Source organism: Microtus oregoni, unplaced genomic scaffold (genome assembly GCF_018167655.1).
Source record: "Microtus oregoni isolate MIOR12 unplaced genomic scaffold, Mior012 000087F_ref0000451, whole genome shotgun sequence".
Taxonomy (NCBI): Eukaryota; Metazoa; Chordata; class Mammalia; order Rodentia; family Cricetidae; genus Microtus; species Microtus oregoni.
This window is the reverse complement of record NW_024544554.1, coordinates 1,813,734-1,828,258: the sequence shown is the minus strand read 5'-3', so window position 1 is coordinate 1,828,258 and position 14,525 is coordinate 1,813,734. Positions and strand designations below refer to the sequence as shown.

General features: G+C 45.1%; 1 protein-coding gene across 11 annotated transcripts in view; it reads right to left on the bottom strand.

The window, feature by feature from the left end:
- Nucleotides 1-243: 243 nt before the first annotated feature.
- The window catches only part of LOC121442190 (PMS1 protein homolog 1-like), an 80,882-nt gene continuing 66,600 nt past the window's right edge, over nucleotides 244-14,525 (bottom strand). For 10 of the 11 annotated variants that reach the window (XM_041643638.1, XM_041643634.1, XM_041643639.1 and 7 more), the window contains 4 exons: nucleotides 8,595-9,080; nucleotides 6,771-6,901; nucleotides 3,977-4,137; nucleotides 244-1,257 (listed from right to left, as the gene is read on the bottom strand). In XM_041643638.1, the coding sequence (XP_041499572.1) occupies nucleotides 1,093-1,257; nucleotides 3,977-4,137; nucleotides 6,771-6,901; nucleotides 8,595-9,080 (943 nt within the window). In that variant the 3' untranslated portion in view covers nucleotides 244-1,092. The remainder of the gene's footprint in view (nucleotides 1,258-3,976; nucleotides 4,138-6,770; nucleotides 6,902-8,594; nucleotides 9,081-14,525) is intronic. The other variant, XR_005973530.1, reaches the window with a different exon arrangement.

Below are 14,525 nucleotides of genomic sequence, written 5' to 3'. Positions count from 1 at the left end.
CAATGCAGAGGGCAATACTGTAAAAATACTGCTCTCCTCCACCCTCCTCTGCATGGAGGAAAACCCGTGCCAATGAGCACCGACACCACACACACACACACACACACACACACACACACACACACACACACGTCAGCAGGAAGCCCCATCACAAGGTGAGTGAGAGAGGTGTGGGAATGAGCAGTATTTGGGTCACGGCAAACCTAAGTTTGGTGGGGAAACACTGAGCAGCAGGAATAACTCCACGTATTATAATTTATTTGTAACACAAAGATTAAGAATTCATAGGTGACTCATGAGAACGGTAGATGGTGTGTGCAGACACCATATCCACCACAATGTATCTTACTTTACACAGCAAAAGGCACTCATTAAACAAATCACGTTTTTTTTTTTTTTTTTTTTGTTTGGTAAAGTATTGAAACGTTTTCCTGGTTTGTGAAGGAATACATGAGAGAGAAAAAAAACGATGGTAACCTAATTTTTCTGTTGAAAAGGTTGATCTTCCCACGTATACTTTCTGACAAAACCTGACCCTAAGGCTAAAATATTATCATATCGGAGAGGCAGCGCTACCTTATTTGGTCATGTTCTCATTCTCTACCTCACCACCTGACTTGAAACTTGCACTGAAAACCCGTTTGTGATGAGCCAGCTGAGCCATGTGGGTAAATTCTCCTAAACAGAAACCTCGTAAGTCAGGCACCCAAGGGCACACCTGTCCTCTCCTGTGGAGTCTACAGCTCGTCAGGCACCCAAGGGCACACCTGTCCTCTCCTGTGGCGTCTACGGCTCGTCAGGCACCCAAGAGAACCCCATCCTCTCCTGTGGCATCTACGGCTCGTCAGGCACCCAAGAGAACCCCATCCTCTCCTGTGGATCCTACAACTTACACCTAGTTTGAAGGTTAGGTATGAGAACAAAATCAATACTGCAGAGTATTTATTTATATATTTTACAACTTCAAAACAGTTTTCCAGTATACAAATAGGCTAGTAAATCCTCATTTATAAAATAATCATTTTGATACATGATAATGCAAAAAATGGTTGAAAACCACATCAATGTCAACAGTTACTATCAGAAGCTTAATCATGAACTTTCTGGAAGGTGGGTTAAATGGTGAAAAAATGGGCGGCCATGAACACACTCTTTGGTTTCACTTCCAAACTGGCGCGTCATCCTATAGATAAGATCTTGGATGTCTTCTCTTGGTAAGTACATGGGGAGCTGTCTTGAGAGACGGACTGCTTCCCCCTGTGAAGAGAAAAGGAACACACTTCATTAGGATCGACCCTGAAGAAAAAAACACATTATTCTGGCAGATAAAAACTGAAGAATACCTATTTAATTAATAACAGTTAACGATGCTGCAGACTCTGGAGGCTGAACACCAGACCTCGTGAAGTTTACATCTCAGTGCGGAGAAACAAGACTTGTGAGCAAATGGCCTACGCGCGGTTAACTGGGCAAGGGCAGTGATGGCGCAAAGGGGAGGCTAGCTCAGAGGATGACATTTAGGCTTTTCAGTTAAGATGCCAAGGTCATGAGCAAAGTAAAGCATTTCGGAGAAGGAAACGTTCTGTGTGGGTGTGGCCCAGAGAGGAGACAAGACAGAAGTTAAGCAGGCACCGGGTCACCCTCCAGGACAGGAACTAGAGATGAAATAGAGCCTGCCAAGTATTTCCCATGTCTTGGAGCGTTCTGGCTGCAGGGGGAAATGGGGTTTGAGGCCGACAGCCACTGTGGGGCTGGTAACAAGAGCTGCTGTGGCCGTCTGCCTCAGGCGGTGTGGCTAGGAGGTCTGCAGAACCAAAGGGAATGTCCTCAGGTTTGGTGCAGAAATGCTGTTTTCTGATACAGGGAGGAGAAAGGTCTAGGGAAACAGCATCATAAACAAGACTGGCTTCTTTTAGTATTAAAAAAGAAATCCTGCCCCCAGAGTTGTTACATTTTAACATCATTCTCTTAGCCACGGGCCTCTCACCCTTCCAACCATTCCAGCCCCGTATTCCAACAGAATCTGTCTTTCCTTTCCTTTGACCTTTAACCCCTCCTTACTCTCAGACTCACAGGCCTCCCTGGAACTTTGTGCCCTCCCTCCTGAGGTTGAGTAGTGAATTCAGCATCCAGTACTATGTCTGACTTAGCGAATTCCTGGAATACAGTGTGTTCAGGTTTCTCTCCCTGCCCCTTAGTCCCTTTCCATATCCAACTTGTTAATCCTTAGCGGAGGGTAAACCTCCCGGACACCCCTGGAGTCAAGCAACTGCTGGGGTCGGACACAAGACTGAGGTCAGGTCCTAACAGCTCCCATGACACCTGGACATTGCTGCTCCTCACGGGGCTGTCCTTTCTTTTATTGTACCCCGTTTTCTTGGTTTCAGATCCCAGATGCCCAGTCTCTCTACCCCTCTACTAGTAGCCAAAGCCGTGTCTTCTCTACCACGTACATCTTCTCATTCACCTCGAAAGGTTTCCTTTCAGCTGGTAGTGGACACTTGTGACCCCAAGTACTTGGGAGAGTGAGCCAGGAAGACTGGGAGGAGGAGTTTGAGAGAATCTGGGCTACATGGTGAGGTTTCAAACATACACACAAAAAGGAAAAACTATTTTTCACTCTTTTTGGCTCTTGATTCAGAGACCATGATGCATGTCCTTTCTAATGCTTCTCTGCCATGCTGAAATATTTATCACCCCCTTTGGTTTTCTCCAAACAGGGCTTCTCTGCGTCAGTCACCCTGGCTATCACAGAATGCAGTCTATACACCGGGTTAGCTTCGAACTCAGAGATCGCCCCGTCTTTGTCTCTCTCCCAAGTTCTGGCATTAAAGGCGTGTGCCTGGTCAACTTTTTTTTTTTTTAAAGACCATTCCCCATAACAACCATACCTAGTTTCTCCAATGTAAAACCATTCAAGTCTATTCTCAACTGCCACTTTCTCATTATTTCTGAAACCTTATTTCTTATCCATGTTTCTTTTTTTCTTTTCTCTCTTAAGAAAAAGCCTTCTTTGGAGTTCCCTAAAACAATCAGTTCTGGATTGCCCTGGCAACTGGCTGGGAATTTCCACAAGTTCCCAAGGGGTCAACAGAGCTGGTCTGAGCGTCCTCTCCAGTCCCGGGGATGGGCATGGCTGCGTCTGAACACCACAGACAAGAGAGAGGGTGAAAACCACGTCCAGGTTGGTTTGGGACATAACGAGAGACACAGTCACGGTCCTTAGTCTGTGCTTGGGTAGGCTTAGCCCTCTTCTTTTATGTTTGACTTCTGAGACAAGACCTTTAGTCCTGTGATCTTCCTGTTCAGTCTTCTGAGTGCTGGGAGGACAGGCACGCCATCAGACCCAGCAGCCCTGAATGTGCTTTTTCCAACCTAATTTCAATTCTCATTTTGGTAGATGCTATGTGAAGTGTAGTAAAACTTCCATTTATTCAACAATTTAGCTTCATTTATTCAATAATGTAGATCTTTCGCTTCCTTTTGAAGAGCTCAGGGTTTAGAATCATAATACAATTTTTTTTGACAAATAATACAGCATAACATTTGAACAACTTGGAAACCATTTTGAGATTAATAGAAAACAGCTCTATACAATATTTCATAAGTAAAACTGTATTATAAGGATCTCTCATAAGTAAAACTGTATTATAAGGATCTCTCATAGCATTTATCACAGCCTATGTGTGAAATATTTTTATTGAGCTTTTTAAAGTAGCAATTTCTTTGTGAAAATAAACATTTTAGAATCTGCTCTTTTAATTACTTACTACTGGGCTAAGTGGGTAACCCAGCCCTTTAATCCTAGCCGAGGGTTAGGAGGGAGGCAGAGGAAGTGGATCTCTGAGAATTCAAGGCCAGCACGGTCCACAGAGTGACTTCCAGGCCAGTCGGGGACACAGAGTGGGACCCCATCTCCAAACAAAAGAAAAACCAAGCTTTTCCCTGGCTAAGAGCATGTGAGCACGAGACGCACCTCCAGATAACTCGTCACTTTCCGGGGTCTGCACTCGTAAGGCTCCTTTGCGTTCTTGTCTATTATGGCATTAAGAATTTCCTTTAAATCCATTACTCCGTAGAACGGGAGACACTTAGCCATGCCTTCTATTTCCAAGTAGTCTTCAGTACTGGAAACTCCTGAGAAAAAACAAAACACAGGGGCATAGTTGAGTTGGTTAAAATTATATTCCAGAACATATCCATTGGAAACAAAAATCACTGTTGGAACATTTAGTGAACCTTGACCGGAGTCTAATATTTCAGGACAAAGTTGCGTTGCTTCCTGGAGAACAAATAATGATTTCCCAGAAGCCTTCAATTAAGTCATAGGTGCTCAACGACCCCACGTGTGCCTTATATAATTTAATTTAATCTCAGTTCCCACTGGTCTGTTCCTCACATTTGCTTAGAACATTGCTTACTTTGGAGAGAGAATGAAGAGAATGATATTTATTAAAGTCAAAATGGTTTTAAGTGTTTTGTCCACTGCTGTACTCCAAGTTCTAGCCTACTAGCCTCATATCTAATTTAAAGACCGCGACGATTTTAACTTAGCAAGAATAAAAACAGACACCGTACCTTGTTACTATAGGATTTTAGGAACTAAACATGCTAGTGCTTATTCAGAGATTCAACTAAGGAAACACCAGAAACTGGTGTTACTTATGAAGCTATTTTAGGTAACTTAGTCATGATAACTAAAGGCCACGTGACTGGACGTGTAATTGGGTAGAACATCCACGACAGGGTCTCTTCCAAAGCACCGGCTTTGACACTAGAGAAGTCACTCATCCTGTGTGAACAACAGCGGCTTTAATGCTGGGATCCATAGCGCCTGTGCATTTTAATGGCTGTTGGTGAACGAGTAACAACAGCAATCGGGCAAACTTGAAGGGCTGCAGCTCTAGGGGCCTGGCCGGTCTACTCTCGGTTATCTGCCAAACGGGAGACATCACAGCGCGGGTCGAACCGTTTCCCCCAAGAAATAACTGAGGGAAGATGAGCGACGGAGTCCCCTAGAGGGGGTGAAATGCGTCTGAGGACACAGGAGGGACTCGAAATCACCAGGGAAGGTGAGGGGGACGGGACGGCTCGCCCATCCTTCTTAGGTACCATATAGATGTGAAGAAAAGGTACCTTCCCGCAACACAGACTAGAGGAATGGGTTGAGAATAAAGTCTCTCTCTCACACACTCACACAGACCCATTCTTCATACTTGAAATTTTCCGATGGAAAGAGGCCACAGGACTCCAGGAAAAGCTCTCTATGAGGACTAGAAGAAGGGAGTGCAGCCTGGGTCAGGTCTGAGAGGGGGGCTGGGGGCTGGAGGGGGATTTAAACTCAGAGCCATGCTATGTGGAGTACTAGGCTTCCTTTTTGTTTGTTTGTTTGGGGACAGGTCTCCCTTATGTAGCCCAAGACTGCTGTAAACTCACTATATACATCAGGCCAGCCCTAAACGTGCAGCAGCCTTCCTGTCTCAGCCCCTCAAGCTATGACAACAGGCCTGTGTCATCATGCCCAGCCTCGGCAACTGATTCATGTTACCTCAGGGTTTACACTTACTTTGTGAAGTTAAATTGCCGACTTTATTGAAGGGCTGTGCAAAAACAATTGTTAAGGGGTAGACTCTCGAGGCAGGCTGTGTGGGTTTCACTGTAACACTGACATCCTCTGGAGCCAACTTAACCTTTCCGTCTGTAAAACAGGGACTGACAGAAGTTCCCCTGGAGGCTGCTAGGATGGTAACGGGTTGATACGTTAATTCTTTGAAGGGCACGCTGCACGCAAGGGCCACTGGGAAGTTACAGCTGTTGCTAGTGAAGAGCGTGGGAGATGGGTGCTCTGGACACGCCGTGTCCACCTCCACAAGAGCAGCCGGAGCCGCAGAGCTGAGGCGTGTCTGGGAGGCATCTGTACCTGGTCAGGCTGTGAAACACCAAGCGGACAGCCAGCTCTGGCTTCTGCACACTGTTGTTACTTATTTTCTTTCTAAAATTCACTGTGTATGTTTTGTCTGCATGTATGTCAGTGCACCGTATGAAGCCTCGCACGAGGAGGACAGAACAGGCTGGGATCCCCTGGAACTGGAGTTACAGACAGTTAGGAGCGCTCTGTGGGTCCTCTGGAAGGGAAGCCAGCGCTCTTAGCCACTGAGCCCTCTCTCCAGCCCCCACTCACGTCTTCCGCTCCTCTGTGAAAGCACTTCTTTAAAACTCCTTCGCTACACACACGCTCTGGCTGTGACACTGTGGTGCTGGACAGGGGCAAGGGAAGCGAGGGACAGGCTAACCCAGGAGCTACGGCAGCACGGGAACCAGAAAAAGGCAGAAGGCGAGGTAAGAAAACTGGACTCCCTGAGGCAGACGCATCCTTCCGATCTACCTGACAAAGCCATGGAGCCCTGACATTCCCGTGAGACAGCCGACGCTCCATGTCAGTTGGCAAAACAAGGCAAGAGCTTCAAACAGCGAGAGAGATGGCCGCCTCGCTAGACAGCCCATTATCCCACACCTCTGCTCTGACGTCAGAGTTCTGATCGCTGAGTTACAAGGAAGGCAGCTGGGCTGCCATGCCAAAAGACAAGAGGAAGCCGCACAGCGATGGCCCAAGCGGCCCTCTGAAGGAAGTCCACTCCTGCACGCCCAACGACGACGACGACGTTCAGCAAAATGAAAACACACCCGGAAACCGTCCAAGCCGAGTGCGGATCTTGGGAGAAGGTTTTCCAAGTCAGAGACAGTATTTCCAAGTGAGCCCAGCATTGTACCTGGTATCAGCCTGATCTTGAAGCCATTTGCTGTCAGACGAGGGTCACTCAGGTAAGTTGATCCGCCGCATCTCTGGTCAACTGTCGACATTTTATGTAAAACCTCTAAATAATGAGACCCATTAAAAAGACTGAAAAAGAAAGAGATTATGGTTCTTTATGTTAAATATTCAGATTGAAATAAGAGGATTTATGGAGGCTCGTCCAAGGGTGACTTGAAAAGTGTTCCCATTACCCGAAGTGCCAAGCCCTGGAAGAAAGCTAGCACCGTGTGAGAGGCCCGCTGGACAGCGTGCCCAGACAGGGGGACGGACAGACAGACATAAAGGACAGCTTGTGTCTTCTGGAGTATTACAAACTCAAAGAGAAATGTAAACAGTAGTTCTCTAAATATAACACACATCAAGTTACTCAAAAAGATATAAAAAAAAAAACCACCCCATTTTTAATGGAAAATATAATTAGTTCAGGCAACAATCATTAGCAGATTACTGGCTATTGGACAGATAGTAGACAGAGGGGTAGTGGGAGCTTTGAGAGGGAGGATCACTTTTGTCCAAAGCTAGTGAACTGCGTTGAAGCGCATGGAGCACCCGATCGGGAACAAGCCCTACCGGAAAGAAGAACCTAAATCTCCTGTCTTCCTGCAGTTAACTTTCAGCAAGAGACAGGGGAGGAACGTGTTAGTGCCATTTTAGGGCCAGAGAGACGGCTCCGTGGGTAAGAGCACCGGCTGCACTGCTGGAAGAGACTGGAGTTGAGCCGGGTGGTGGTGGTGCACGCCTGTAATCCCAGCACTCGGGAGGCAGAGGCAGGCGGATCTCTGTGAGTTCGAGACCAGCCTGGTCTACAGAGCTAGTTCCAGGACAGGCTCCAAAGCTACAGAGAAACCTTGTCTCGAAAAAACCAAAAAAAAAAAAAAAAAAAAAAAAAAAAAAGACTGGAGTTGAGTTTCCAGTGCCCACAGCTGGCTACTCACAATGGTCTGTGACCGCGGCTCCAGGGCTCTGACGCCCTCTCCAGGCGTCTGAAGGCACCCGTCACATGTAAGTTATGCACATGCGCGTGCACGCAAATAAAACAGATCTTAAAGAAAAAAAGCCAAACCGAAAACCTCGCTGCCAATCAGGATGCAAGGAGGCAAGAAAAAAAAAAAAAAACTCCACCGACTGCTACACAGTAAATCAGTCAGACAATAAAAAATAAATACATCCAAATGCCATATGTAGAACTTACGGAAAGAAATTAAATTCAAAATTGTAAAACTAAAAAATAAAACAAAAACAAACCCTTCGAAACACCGAGGAGCAATTCTCAGCTATTATTATTGAGTAAGGTATGAAAAAGACACTTGTGTTTAGGTTAGAAACGGATCACCTGTGAGTATATGAAAAGGCTAAGTAGGAATTAGTCTCACACGCCTTAATGAGAGGAAACGTGTCTCTATACACACATATGGGCAGAAACAGGATGGGGCAAAAAGTCTTCGTGATGGCTGCTAAAGGCGTTCACTGTGTGATTCTACTCAGGCGTATGTCAGACGGTGTCAGAGCAGTGTTAACAGCACAGAAAACCAACTCTAGCTTCCAATTCCCCTAGAGACGTCACAAGGTACAGGAGAAGCGAGCTTGGGATTTACTGAGTCAAGATGTGAGCCCCTTAGATCTTCCAAAATCATTTCTAAGCAACTAGCAGCACCACCAGAGTATAGGAAAACCTTCTCAAGATATGCCTTCAAGTAAACACCACTTATCCCTACTAGAAAAGACCCCCCAACTTTTAACACCAAACATTATAGTTAAAGACCCTCTTGCTCTATCCTACCTCTCTGTTAATATAATTGGTTTTTCCAGTGGCTCTGCGGGGAGTTTATGATTCTCAAGAAGTCTTTTAAACAGCAGGGCTTCCTCCACTCTGTATGGGTTCAGTAACATGACATCTCTTCGGGACGTGACCAGCCAAGCATCGGGGAACTTGAGACCGTGGATCAGGCAGATCTCATCCTTCTCTTCTAAGTCAACTTTCTTTTGTTTCTTAAAGTTCTCTTTTAGGCTCTCCATAGAAAAGGGGACCTCGGCTATTTTAATGTTTTCACTCTTCCTTTTCTCATTCTGGGACTGAAAGAGCTCATCGAGTTTCGGCTGATTAGATAGCGAGGCTTTCAGCTTGTGCTTCTGGGCCAAGCCCCATGCACTGGCGGCCCTTAGCTTTTTTCTGCCATCTTTTAAGGGTGCTTGTGGCTCCTGTTCAATAGCTCTCCGCATTTGATTATTGTATCGTTCCAAGTCTTTTTTAGCCTTTTCTTCATACCTAAGAACAGAGAGGAGACAGAACGGATAAGAACATGATAAAAACATAATAATAATCTGAAGCAAACTGTATTAAAAGTAACGAGCTATTATTCACGAATGACAAGAAAATGTGTATCAGAGTGACCCTCCTGTGTGTGCTTATGAGAAACTTCCAAACAGAGCACAGAAATTGGCTCCCGAAAAGTGGGCAAAGGCAAACGGGAAAGCGCCTGCATTTGTCTTCACAGAGTTCTTATCCAGCATTGGAGGGCAGGAGCGGCAGAAACTCAGCTAGAAGATGGCACCGACTACTCTGTGTCGTCAGAACCCAGACCTCTGCTTCCAGAACAACTTGAAATGGACAGAAAATCCCATGTGTGGGAGCCCTCGGGAAAACATGAAGAGGCTAATGAGCTGAACAGAATTTCCAGCTGCCGCAGTGCAGGGCAACAGAGATTGGTGTCCGGGTTACATGCGGAGCTTGGTAAACACGTTGGGCTTTCAATTAAAACTGGAAGGAAAAACCCTACACCCTAGAACTGAGTAAGTCTCACCATCATTCAATGCAAAACAAAACCCCACAAGTTCAAAGGCGTCTTAAATAAAATCAACGCTGTTCAGGAGTGAACAGCATCACCCACAATGGCCATTGCACAATTAAAAGTCACCATCCAAGAAACAAAAAAGAAAAATGTGAGTCATGGCCAAGAGGAGAAGAGGTCAAGAAAAACCACCTTCAAAGTGACGCAGATTTATAATAAATAAAAAGATTTGTATAAATGCTTTGGGAGACTGAGGGAGACAGAAGGGGAAGGTGAGGTGAGGAGCAGAATCTATACGCATACAAAGAAAGATGTGGACCGTCTAGAACTAAAACAGTATATGAGATGGAATAGCCACCGATTTAACTACACAGCAGAATGGACACACAGGGCCAGTGAACCTGAGGCCAGAGTACAGAAATGAGCACCGTGAGGAAGAAAGGAAGGGACCCATGACCACCGAAGCGGCCAGGGGCTTGTGCACAGCACCTCAACACATTAAGTCTCATTTATTTTTTAAATGAAATTACATTTGATGAGGAGTCATCTATGAGATGCAAGTCCAGGCAGGCTAAATGCAAACCAAGTGTGCCAGATACACCAGAACAAGCTGGTGAAAACCAAAGGTAAATCCCCCAGATCAGTGAGTGAGGACACCAAGTGAACAAGCAACGCTGGCTCAATGTGCCGCCATTTATGTCGCGAGAGAGTCCATGATTCAAATCTACCAACCACAGATATCCTTCAAAGAGAAGATTAAACAGAAAGCTTCAGATAAAAGAAGTTTTCTGCTAACATAATTGCACTCTTAAAAGAGTACCATGAACATGAAGGCAATTACACCGGGGGCTTGTAGGTTCGATGGGAGACTGTGCGGTATTGACTTTAACTGAAGCATGATAAAAGGGTACATGGTGAACTTCCTAAGCAAAGCAAACAGTAATACAAAATAGATGTTACAATTAATTCATTTAAACCTTGAGTACCTCTGCAACTGCTCCAAAGAAGACAGGAACAGACAGCAGGAGGCAGGGCAGACTGAATGCCAACAATGTCAATTATTTTAATATTTCATAGACCAAATCTAACTAAGGGACAGGATACCCAACTTTTGTAACACAGACAGCACAAAAGAATGAAAAGATGTATACGCTATACAAACAGAGCAAGAAAATGGGGACTGATGGGCGGTGGTGGCGCACGCCTTTAATCCCAGCACTCGGGAGACAGAGGCAGGCGGATCTCTGTGAGTTCGAGGCCAGCCTGGTCTACAGAGTGAGTTCCAGGACAGCTACGACTGTTACACAAGAAAACCTGTGTTGAAAAACTAAGAAAAAAAGAAAAGAAAAGAAAAGAAAGAAAGAAAGAAAGAAAATGAGACACTGACAATATTAGATGAAGCAGATCAAAATGCCAAGTTATCAAGGGATGAAGGGGTCATAGGGAGCTTAACACTCAAATGTGTGTGCCTTTCTTCTCTTGATCAGTGGCATAAACCGATTGCAAAATGTCAGAAAAATGACAGATCTCAGTAACAATGCCAACCACTTCAACTTGAATGATTGGGAAAAATTCTGATTCTTTATATGTTAACCCGGATCATTTGCCAGGACGGGAAATAAGATGAGCCAGACACAGCAAAAGGTGAGTGAAATCTAGCAGCTATTTTCTGTTCACGCTAAAACAGAAACCAAGTTTATTTTTAAAAGCCTCCAATATTAGACGGTGAATCAACAAGCCTTACTGTTCTTCTAAAACTAGACATTACTGCTGTAGGTAAACGCTACCCAATTTAAAAAATGATTTAGCGTGCAGCGTATGCCCACAGTGCCGGCACCTGGAAGGTGGAGGAAGGAGAATTACAAGGCCAAATTATTCTAGAGTAAATTGCATTTCGAAATCAAATGGAGAACAGAAATACTGCGCGATAAAGGCGTTCCAATAGCACCCAGGGTAGAAAGTACACCATGTAATCCACCGAGTTAATGGTAATTTTTCCATCCTCACTACGCAATCAGTTGATATGCAAAATTCCAATAAATCAAACAGATCTAACCTATGAAATTCAACTGCAACTGTATAAGCAATGGGTATTTCAATTCTAGTGGTAAAAAATATTTCAATTCTAATAGGTAAAAAGTTAGCGGGCTTTCTTCTTTTCTCAGTCATAGGAGTTAAAGCTTCTGGAGCCAAAGGCAGTCCACTACAGTGGCACTGTCAAGCACATTGGGAGAAGCTGAGATACCTGGCTTCCCAGCTCAGGCCCCTCTGACACTGAATGGCTCTGCTTTTAAACACAATGATTCTGTCGCATGAGCAGTAGCTGCCGCCTTGTTTACCCCAGGAAGCAGTGTCCAAGGGACCTCGGAGAGAAGGGATCCTGGTGGCCTGCTTGGTGGATTTCTGCTGACTAGAAACCATGTAAACTCAATGCAAAGTATTTTGTTCTGTCCCGCAGGGTGCTTATTTGTATTATGTGGGCAGTGTACATCCAGAACTGAGCTTTGTAATCAGGAAGGAGCTGCCTGGTCCACAGGAAAAGGTGATGCTCGCTCTAAATTTCCACCAAGAAGTCCAAGTCCTGGGCTGGGGCTGTACTCAGTGGGGGAGCACATGTGTAGCCCAGGCTAGGCTGGGGTCAATCCCAACACAACACTGTCCTGGGCTGGGGCTGTACTCAGTGGGGGAGCACATGTGTAGCCCAGGCTAGGCTGGGGTCAATCCCAACACAACACAGTCCTGGGCTGGGGCTGTACTCAGTTGGGGAGCACATGTGTAGTGCAGGCTAGGCTGGGGTCAATCCCCAACACGACACAGTCCTGGGCTGGGGCTGTACTCAGTGGGGGAGCACATGTTTAGTGCAGGCTAGGCTGGGGTCAATCCCCAACACGACACAAAAAGAAATAAGAGACACAAATCCTCCAGCTTGAATGTGACATCTGACGAAAGGTTAGTTATTCCGTAACACTGATACATTTTTCAAAATAAGTTTGGCATTTGGAACTAGAGAACTAAGATTATTTCCGGTCTTGTAAGAAGTGGGCTTAGAACTTACGGAACGTGGCTTGTACGTATACTATGAAGTGAGGCTAGGAAACAAGAGACCGCAACACAGTGTGCTTCACAGAGCCTGTTTCTGGATAAAGAAATGCTACGTTTGGTTGGATAAGACGGCACAAAGGCCTGCTCCATCGGAAACCAGATCAACAGTGAGCCATCTGCTTCTCATACACCTTCGAAAGTTATCTTCTCTGAAGTGTACCCAGAACACCAACATATGAGTTAGTTAAACAAAACACAGGATCTTTAATAGTTTACTTTTGCAGGCACTGGCAATAAGTATATTTTTAGCAGTAGACATCAGAACGGCAGACTTTTCCTATGGGGTGGAAAATGAGTTCAGGATAAAGGTCACCATTTGTAATTAATTATCATGTGCAAATTTTCGCATATGGTACTAATCTTTTGATTTATCCAAGAAGTCAATTTAATTTAGTTCCTTGGGAAACATAAAAAAGTTATGTCCCAAATAATACGAGGTAAATGTTAAGTAGGAACAGCTGGTACCTCTGTATGTAACACCATTAAGGGCTTTAGCAACTCCAATGGAAAGTATTCACGCTGATTTGACTGACCAGTCAGGTCAGACGATGTTTCTGAAACTAAAGGCTACATTTAATTATAAAGTTTACTTATCATTTCCAGTAACATCCAACTTGCAACATCACTTAGTTGCTTGAAGTAGAAATAGATTTCTATATTGCAAATGAAAGCTCAGATTAACACCACCTGCCTGAAGGATGCCCTCTCTGCAGAGTGGCTCACACCCGGATTCTAACCCTCTAGAGGGGAGGTGAGGAAAAGAAATGGAAAACCCAAAGTGTTCCCATCCTCCTTTCCCAGCAGAAGCGGAACCTCAGGCTGGCCCTGGGACCTGCAGAAGCAGCTTTCTCCAGCACACTCTCACTTTCTGTCCCCGTCTCAGAGTCTTCTCACTTCCTCGCACCGTGTTCCTTTTCGTGGGCTAACTCCCCAAAAGCTTTCTGCTTAGTGTTGTACAGGGAACCATTTCTGTACCATCTATAAGACAGCTGCTGAGTCTCCATAACTCCCCATACTTCCCTTCTCTCAAAAGTCATCAAGCCTATGAAGAAGACTGCACATGGCACCAGACGGAGACCCACACTGGACAGTGTTCAGAGCGAGACTTTGGAGAACTCAGTCCTCCAAACAGACAAGGAGCTCCAAAGATTGTCAGAGGCAGACGGATGGGGACTCTTCCAGATACAACAGGACTGACGGACACGTGAATTCAGACTGCTGACATGCACGGGGCCTGTACAGGATTAAGACAGATGAGGTCCTAACACCGAGAGGAGGGTGTGGACATGAACTGATATCCACTTGTACAGGAAAAATCAGGGTTTCTTTTTTCCCCATTGGAGTCTCACTGGGTATATTAACCACAACTCAGGGCAGGTCCCACGCCAGCAGTAGAGGCCAACACAAGACACACTCAATGTGATTTTTGTAGACTGTTTGGGCATTTTTGGCCTTATTAGTCTTTTGTGTGTATATTTTACTTTCGGTTTTATGTTTTTGTGATGCATATTTCTTGATTCTTTGTACTTTAAAGAGAGAGGGAGATAAAGAGAGGGGGCATGAGGTTGGACGGGTGTGGGTTAGAGCTCCTGTATGGGGAGCTGAGGGGAAACCGTCACCAGAATATATTGTATAAAATAAATTTCAGTTAAATAACTCAAAACTTTCGATCACTACAGAACAAACTGCAGACTGTACTATTTAGGACTAGAAAATGCATGTTCTTTTTCACTAGCCAGAGTATCCGTAACTCATATTTCCTAAACAACGGGAATGGAAAGGATGGAAGAGAAAACACAAAGGAAAAGCAGAAGAGAACA